Genomic DNA, 9,278 nt, shown 5'->3' with positions numbered 1-9,278 from the left:
TCTGAACCTAGTAGATTTTTCAGATCAAAAAACAGGCTATGAATATACAAAATATATATTTAAACAATGGTTCAGACCTTGACATGCATAGGCCTCAACCTGCTTGTTTCTATGCTACATAATATCCTTGGGTGGGTGGTGATTTTGGAAAACTCTGAAATAAAAAAGGGAATCAGTCTTGATATTGACTCTGCTCTTGGTGGTGATAAGCACGCCTCATTACCTCACATGCTAAAGTGGTGACCGCAACCCAAGTGATTTACTAGTATTAGCCTTGCTCCTGTTCTTGTGTGCCAAATGACTGGGACTGGAGTGGCAAAGCTGCAAAACTTGAATCAGAACTACAGTATCTTGAATGGTGCAGTTCAAGACCTGCCCTCATGTTCAGCACCTACAGCATAGAAATAAGGTACAGTGGTACCTCGGGTTAAGTACTTAATTCGTTCTGTAGGTCTGTTCTCAGCCTGAAACTGTTCTTAACCTGAAGCACCACTTTAGCTAATGGGGCCTCCTGCTGCTGCTGCTGCGCCACCGCTATACGATTTCTGTTCTCATCCTGAAGCAAAATTCTTAACCCGAGGTAATATTTATGGATTAGCGGAGTCTGTAACCTGAAGCATATGTAACCTGAAGCGTATGTAACCCGAGGTACCACTGTATTTGGAATGTATTCTGTTGCATCCCATTACAGAGATGACCTGTTTTCAGTCTTTTCAGACCCAGAATGCACTTTCAACCCAAACATGCTTTTGGGGACCTATCTCTTAATCTTTTACCATATATTTACATGGTGGTAGTGCTCCTGTTGTGACCCACTTTGGATCAGGCCATGACCCACTAGTGGGTCCCGACCCACTGGCTGAACACCAATTTCCTAGATCCACAAGCACAAGGATTCACACTTGTGCAATGGATCTTACTCTTCCTCTCCTTTCCCCACATGCCCCACACACCCTCCCCCAATCAAGTCCAAATGGTTGAGGGAACCCTTAGAACATATTTAGTCTTTAAAATTATCACACACACATAACGCCAATGAATTATAGTAGCTTAATCATGTGAGCAATGGGTTTCAAAACTATAGCTGTAGTAAGAGAAAAGCTAAAGAGGATGCAATACCTTTGAGCGTATAATACAAAAAGAAAAGTGTTTTTATTTCTGCCTTTTTGTTATTGGTGGGAAAATGCATGAACATATTTCTTGTCTGTACAACCAAAGTCAAAGTTGTGATAACAATGCATTTTGTGTTACTTGTTTCAAAATAAAAATGATGCTATACAGTAAACATGTCAACTTTACAATTTGTATTCATGAACTCTGTTTTTCAAAGTATACATTGTGTTTTTTTAAAAAATCCCTCTTCTTGCAATTTACCTTCTGGTAAAATTAAACTTTAAGCATTTTGGTTCCCAGCAACAAAGTAAGTTTAGATGGTGCTTCAGACATTTTGCTCAGTGCCTAGAAGATAGGTGGGGAAGTCCGCTGAGTATTTTGCTCTTTACAATCCACATGTTGATCAATCTAACACACCACACTACAATTTGCTTAGAAAGACACTAAAACAATATGCAGTCAGTCACAGATTAGAAAAGGAGAGGCCAGTTCTTTAGTGCCCTCCTGCAGTAGGTGATCTAGAAAGGGATCCCTATTGCTGGAACAGAGCTACAGTAGAGTGACTGCACACAACTGAGGACCAGTGTCTGAAAGGATAACATTCACTATTTTATATCATATATGATATCACATCCTTCCCCCCACTGATTAACTTAAATAACTGCCATATCCCAGTGCTATAGCATACACACCATAATGAATTCAATTTTGAATCCTTGTTTCACCCTTAAGCAGGCACTGAGCAGATCATTAAATACTCTCTCTTCACTTGGGAAAGTTGTGGTCTTCTAGATGTTACTGAACTTAAAACTTCCATCATTCCTGTCCATTGGCCAACTTAGTTGAGACTGATGGAACGTGGGGCAGAACATCTGGAGGGTCACTTGTTTTGCACCCTTGTTCTAACCTCTCCAATTTACAGTGCAGTCCTATGCATGCTTACTCAGAAGTAAGCCCTCATTAAATTCAGTGCCCCTTACTGCCAGGTAAATGTATATCAGGAACAAGCATTGACCAAAAATTCAGAAGAACCCCAATCTGATACTTAAGAAAACTGTCCAGTTAGATCCAAAGCACTTTGGAGGTGGCCTGATTCAGTTTGGCTCCAAATCTCAGTTTGGAAAGAGTCAGCTTAAGACAAGCCCTGAATCTGTCCAAAGTATTCCACTTCACTTCAAGATATAGGATTCATCTAAATCATCTGCACACCCCTAGCTTGTATAGGGTTGCAGCTCTGTGAGCTCATCTTGACTTGGGGTCACCAACCCACAGGTGCACAAGTACCAAGTGAGGCCTTCCTCAGCACCCACAGCTTTCTCTCCCACCCCCCGCATCATCACCTTTCTCTTGTAGGAAAAGAAGGCTGTCTTCAAACCTAATTTGGGTGCAGGGGTGATGACAGCATTTGGAGGGGCCACAGCTACAAGAGAAGGCTCCTTTCAAGTCTAATTCAATGAAGGAAACTGATTGTCACAGCTGGGAAGGGGACAGTTAACATGGGGAACCATACTTGGCCAGAAAGCTGGATCAGATTGTGCAACATTTGACAGGGGGGCAGAGATACCAACCTGATGTCATAGGATGTCAGGTAGATCCAACCCCAGCAGAAAACAGCTCAGCTTACATTTGGTACCAAATTTAGTGCCGAATGCAAACTGTGCTTGCTAAGAAACAATTGAAATGCATTCTAAGGCTATGAATGCTCCTTTGCAAGCACAGCTCATCCCACTTTCTGAACCTTTGTAGTGGCTATGATAAACCTCTGTGTGAGTGTAAGTGTGTGTGTCAGTGTGTACATGTGCACTCTGTGTGCAGTATGTTGCCTCCTCAGAGCAAAAATATGGATATATCCCTTCATTTCATCTTATCTTCCCTCACTGCAGAAATCCACACAAGTGTTAACACATATATGTGGAAATAGCTCTAAGGGATCCATTGTAAAACTTCTGACTAATAATCTTCTATGGCTTTGTATTCATGGACAAGTTTCAAATTTTTCTCTTCTTAGCCCCCCTAAAATCCACTTCTGTTCCCATGAGGAAGAACAAATATGCCAGTTGCTCATTCCAGTTTAATAAGAGATTTAACAAAATGTCTTGTCATTAGGACAGGCAAGTGTATATGGAGGAAGGATCCTTATATCAGGGATCTCTAAAAATCTGTACAAAATCAGTTTCTGTGTACTCTGTGCACTAAGATGCACTGAACCTTGCTCTCCTGATATTGGAGGCTCGGACCTCAGTTTTGCCCTCACCAGACAGCTGTTCCCAAATGGAGCCCTACCCTTTCCCTGAAGAAAAGTGAACAACACTCAGGGACAGTAGCCGGGTGAAGACTCCATTATCTATGTCCAAGACTCTCACTCTGTACAGTCCCACTGCTTCATCTCAATCACTCTCTCCTAGCACCTGAAGAGTTCCCCAAAATGGCAGACCTGCCCTCCTCACCAGGGAAGAAGGGGTGAGGAAAGATCTACATCAGGAACAAGGGGAGGGGGGAGGCTGACATTGGGATCTGCTGCCTCTGTGAATCCTGCAGCCTCACTTTGCCTCATTCATGGACTGGCCCTGGACTTTGATACATAAGGCAGACTGTAAGCATATGTTGGTACATGCAGCCAGTGGCGTAGCGTGGGGGTGCCACAGGGGCTGTTGCCCCATGCACAGAATTCTTAGGGTGCAAAATTTCTGCTCCTCACTCACCTGAGGCCCTGAAGCCGCTGAATTGCAGTGCCCGCATGGTGTTTAAGGTGGTATGGATGAAATCCCCTCATTTTATTATTTCCTCTTCTTGCACCCTCTTGTGTAGGCAGGTCACCGATTCTCCCCAAGCCCTCCTCTCCCCGCACCCTCCAGCCACCCCTCTGCACTATGGCTAGAAAAGGCCGCATGCGCTTTTGCCGGAGAAGCACCACAACTCCTGAACTTCACGTGGGGTATTCGTTTATGTTTTCTGGGGTTTTTCCCCCTCTTTCTGAGGAGGGGGCACAATACTTGCCTTGCCCCGGAAGCTGGCAACCCACACTACACCACTGCTTGCAGCTTGGTTGATGTTGTCATACAAACATTAAAAAATCTCACATAGGCCATTTAGCAACTTATAACAGAACAACTGAATGAGCCCTTAACTAGTGAATGATTGTAAACCACATTGAGGTCATCAAAGGACAGTTAACATTCAAGCATAAAGCATGAGCAGTGATGGCTTCTGCAGTGTGTTTGTTCATTTATACCTCCAACATTAGGAGGGGCCATTCTTCGTATTAAGTTGGTTTTCTGTCATGTAAATGTGCACATGAACAAGACAGTATTCAGTCAATTCCAGTTCATGGGATATAAGATCTGGAGCACCAGCACAGCTATTAGCAGATATGCATACAGAATATGTACAGGAGCCATAGGTACAATAATATGATTGGGGAAAGCAATAAAAGTTATGCACTTTAATTTAATGAGAAATCAGTATAGGGGAGATATTTTTGTGGGTATGCATTTAATACGTCAAGTGCTGTGAAATTACATCTTGTTAGGGAGGGAAGTTGTTCAAAAGCTTAATGGAAGGATTCCGTATGCTGATATAATTTTTATTTATTGATGGAGCCAGAAGCAGAGTTTTTCTGTGGTTTATATGGTGTAGAACTGTGAATTTGCTTTCACATTCAGAAGAGGCCTTCATGCAATCAGTGAATACATGGCGGCGGGTGGGATCATTTATTCCATTCACTCCACCAATGTGCACATTTTTTAGTTGAAGCTGTGCCTGCAGCTGTATACACATTGGCTCTGTCAGCACACTCAGGGATCCAGGTTCCCACATCAGGCAGATAGAACTTACACCAATGCAGTCCCTGACATGTTGGGCTCCCTATGCATACCTTCCACTGAGCATGTAGAAACTGAGGGCAGAATGTGCTGCTGTGGCATGCGCCCTGCCTCCATGCGTTCACTGACTGTCTATTTCACAACAAAAGAATTGTTTTGATGTACCCACTATCATCTACACAGAGAACTGAAATATTTGTACATATCTCAAAGTGCTCCCGATGTGAGGTCACCTTGATTGATTTCTGACATAATAAACTGAGTGTGTCAGCACCCATGCCTAGAAATAATCTGGAACACTTGCCCATGTCTGTTTGTGTATTTGCCTCTAGTTTTAATAAGCAGCAGTTGTTCTTCTGCTTCAAAAATCAGCCTAAGACAGACTGATTTGGAGGATGTGTAAATGTAACTTTGGGTACATCCTCCTTGACACCAACGGCATCACTTGGGTAGGAGACTTTCAGTGTTATGCATAAACTACATTTCTATTGATGGTGTACCTTTTTATTGCCTAGAACTTTGTTTTTGTCCTGGATTCTATCGCATTTCAGTGAAACACTTTCTTTGTATCTCTTTAGCACTTTGTAGGCAATGTTGTTGGCAATTCAGATGAACAGGGTAAACTTTGCAAGAGCTAAGCAGCTGGGTCATATCTGTTTACAAAAAAACTCCACTTCGAATTTATGAAGGGAAGTGAGATAAACTTGGCAAGAAGTCAGCTATAAGTCGATTAAGATTAGAATTTACAATATTTTCCCCGCCCCATTAGTATTTACAGCCAAGCCTCAAAATGCATTAATATAAACTGTCTTAATATTTTTGTTCTTAGTTTACATTTGAGAACGACAATGGGGTGTGTGTGAGAGAGAGTAATATGCAATGTCTTGATCTAGTTTTATTATCTGTATTTTCAGCATAGATTAAGGAAGAAACGAGTACACTGGGCCAAGGTAGAAAGAGTGAATATGAATGCAAATGAGCCTAAATCTTCTTCTCCTCACCCCCATGTTTTGCCAGTTGTTTTTCAAAGTTAATGATTTGAAAATTTCAGTTAACATAACATTTAGGTGAGAAAGGATGGCCTTTTTGTTTATTTTGGTTATGCTGGGCCTTGCTTTATGATTGGGTTGCCGTGGTTTTGCCCAAGAAATGCAACAATAAGCTGAAATGGAACTGCAGCACTATGGAAAGCCAAGGTTTCAGTTAAATTATTCAGTAGAAGATTACACTGGATCTGCCTGAGTTCTTTCTGCATTAAAATTTGCAATGTTATTACGCTGGTAGGGCTACTTTGGACAGTAGCACGAGAAAACTGAAGCTCAGCTTTCTCCCCAGTATAGATGTACATAGCATTATAATCCAGATCCAAAGTAGAACTACATAAATGTATTGTGTCAAAACACAAGGGGGGGGGGACCTGCAACATGTTGAAATAACTGGCAAGATACCATAGCACTGATGCCACCAAGAGGACACCATTGGGGCAGAGAGGCAAAATCAGAATTATAAAATCTTTCATTAATATGTGCAGAGGAGCCAATATCCTATTAGAACATGTATGCTGGTACAAATCATTTGACTGACGGGGAACATCTGAGAATGCCCGGGGCTAACTTAACCCATTGTTCTTATTCTGTATTCATCTACTTGAGAAGGAATCGTTCAGAGTTGACTAGTACAGTATCAGAAATAAATGCACTGGACACAGAAATATCTTTGCCTCATCTTCTCAGGTGAATACAAAGGTACCATTTCAAGAGCACTCAGACCAGTATGTGTGGCCCTAGCACACAGTGAAGCTGAAACATCCATGACAAATATACATATTGGTAGGTGAAATGCTGGATCAGCCACTGTTTAACCTTTTTTAAATGAGTCAGGCAGCCTATCCACTTTTTTAAACAAGCAGCCTGTACACACACACACACACACACACACACACACACACACACACGCACCTCTCTCTGTGTTTATCCTTGCCTTACAAGGGGGAGAGGGGGACAGAAAACATTATTTTAAACTGCAGAACTGTTCCAGAGATTGGAGGAGACGGAGTAATGTCACATATATTAGCCAATAGGCACCCGCCACAGATAAGATTTTTCTCATTTATCCCATTCAGACTCAAACCTGTGAAACTGTGATTCTTTCTTTGCCTTTTTAGAGAACTTGTCTCAAAACAGAAGTATGTGTATTTACAGAGGAAGGAACCTGCCACCACTGCTCTCAGAACAGCACATTTGTACACAACCAGTGGTTTGCTTCCTGAATGTTCCCAGTGCTTAGTTTAGAAATATCTCTCTGTGCATTAAATGGCTGGAATCAACCATTGACAGGGTGCTGCTGAAATTAAACCTATTCCCTGTGCTCATATTATAATAATGCCTGAGATTCTTTTAACTCAAGTTCATAATAACAAAACAACAAAAAACTAAGGTCTGTATTGTGCCTTTGTCAGCCTTCATTGCTGCATTGGTTTTAGCATAGAAGTGCAGAGGGGTCTATTCAGCAGTGGAGAAACCAATAACAAACACTGTTTGTTCCGCCTCAGGGGGAATGATAAAGGGATTGTTTGGGAACATGCACAATGTGTTTTGGAAAAAGCCTTATTTCATGAAGAAACCCATCTGGGAGTTGCTATAATATTGTGGCTCCTGCTGCATCCTCACTTCTTGGGTCTTTCACACCAATTATGAAATTGTTGGTTCTTCTGGCTCCGTGAACGAGAGAAAGGACCTCGATTTTGCTCACCGGCTGACCCCTGCTTGTAAAGTACTTGATATCTTCTTCAGGAAACTCACCTGGTGGAGAATTTTAGAAAAGATTAGTTTTATTGAAAGGGTTGGCAGCAGTCCCGATCAAGGTGCTGATCCATGTGCCAACTGGTACACAAGGAAAGCAGATCCCTGGATCCACCCTTTCCCTCCTTATGCAGAGGAATCATGTGCAGTCTTGTGTATGTAGAACATCTGTGTCAACATGTTCACGTTTCCTAACTGTAGGATCAAGGCACAAGTGCTTTAAAGGAGTTGTGGGGCTTGGTGTATTAATAAGGGAAGAGAAAAGTTGCTTAGGTACCTAAGCTAAATAATAGGAAAATGGCACAATAAATATGCATTTGACTCCCTTGACCATACAGTTAGGGGTGGTCAGACACCAGCCCATGATTCTGATCTGGCCTGTCAAGTTTTTGCGGGGGGGGGGGGGCAGTCACAGCCCTATTTACTAGTTGCAACAGCACTGACTAATGAAGCACATTTTCTTTGTCACCTCCATTTAGCACCCAAGTGCCATGATGGGGAGGAAAATACCTTCCCTTATTCCTCTGTTGATTGTACCTGCCTTTCTGCTGTTGGAGAGCAGATCAAAATGCTTTACAAACATGAAAGAGAGCTTGGATCTCCCCCAAATTTCTTGAGTCAATGCTCAGGAAAACATGGTAGCAGACTGAAGAGCTCATTCCCATTTCCGGGGGAAAGGCCATAGCTCAGCGGTAAAGCCTTTGCTTTGCTTACAGAGGGTCGGTGTTATGTACTGAGTCAAATAGGATCCAAACTGCAGCAGTCTGATTGGTCCTAGAACAATAGGATCCAAAAGGCAGCAGTCTGATTGGTCCTAGAACAATAGGATTCAGAATGCAGCAGTCTGATTGGTCCTAGAACAATGCAGCAGTATGACTGGTTGGCAGGAACCACCCAGTCATGCTCCAGGTTGAAGTGAATCCACAACCTGATTGGCTTACAGTAGAATTCCGGAATTAGGCAATCATGTGCAGCACATTGTGTAAATAATGTATATAAAGCAGATACTTTGAGGGGACATTCATTCCTCCTCACCACTATGAGCTGAATAAAGAGCATGAAATCACTTTGCGACTCTGAGTATATTTCAGTCTGAGGCTCAATCCCTGGAATATCCAAGTAGGGCTTGGAGAGTCTTTTGCCTGAAATCCTGGAGAGCCGCTACCAGTCAGTTCCAAGTTAGATGGACCAGTGGCCTGACTCTGCATAAGGCAGATTCCTAGGTTCATTCTGCCAACATTGCAGAAGAGGAAAGGTGGCTAATGTTGCAGGTAACATAAGCAAAAGAGCAGAAGCATTGTTTCCACTTCACCAAAGCACTGGCATACAGTTTCCTTTTCAGCTTCTGCAATGTAAAGGTACCCCTGCCCGTACGGGCCAGTCGTGTCCGACTCTAGGGTTGTGCGCTCATCTCACTTAAGAGGCCGGGAGCCAGCGCTGTCCGCAGACACTTCTGGGTCACGTGGCCAGCGTGACGAAGGTGCTCTGGCGAGCCAGCACCTGTGCCGCACACGGAAACGCCGTTTACCTTCCCGCTATAAAG

At 42.8% G+C, this 9,278-nt stretch overlaps 1 protein-coding gene across 2 annotated transcripts in view; it reads right to left on the bottom strand.

The window, feature by feature from the left end:
- Positions 1-1,128: 1,128 nt before the first annotated feature.
- Positions 1,129-9,278, bottom strand: part of GGT7 (gamma-glutamyltransferase 7) — a 50,864-nt gene continuing 42,714 nt past the window's right edge. Inside the window, exons 15-16 of one of the 2 annotated variants that reach the window (XR_013839635.1) lie at positions 2,282-7,735; positions 1,129-2,244 (exon numbers count right to left, since the gene is read on the bottom strand). Coding sequence is in view for 1 of the 2 variants with exons in the window: in XM_079979261.1 (XP_079835387.1) it covers positions 7,572-7,735 (164 nt within the window). In the remaining variant the exon portion in view is untranslated. Of the gene's footprint in view, positions 7,736-9,278 lie in introns of both variants that reach the window. The other variant, XM_079979261.1, reaches the window with a different exon arrangement.

Source organism: Podarcis cretensis (assembly GCF_951804945.1).
Source record: "Podarcis cretensis genome assembly, chromosome: 6".
Lineage (NCBI taxonomy): Eukaryota > Metazoa > Chordata > Lepidosauria > Squamata > Lacertidae > Podarcis > Podarcis cretensis.
The sequence above is the reverse complement of the archived record's forward strand: the minus strand, read 5'-3'. Positions and strand labels throughout refer to the sequence as shown.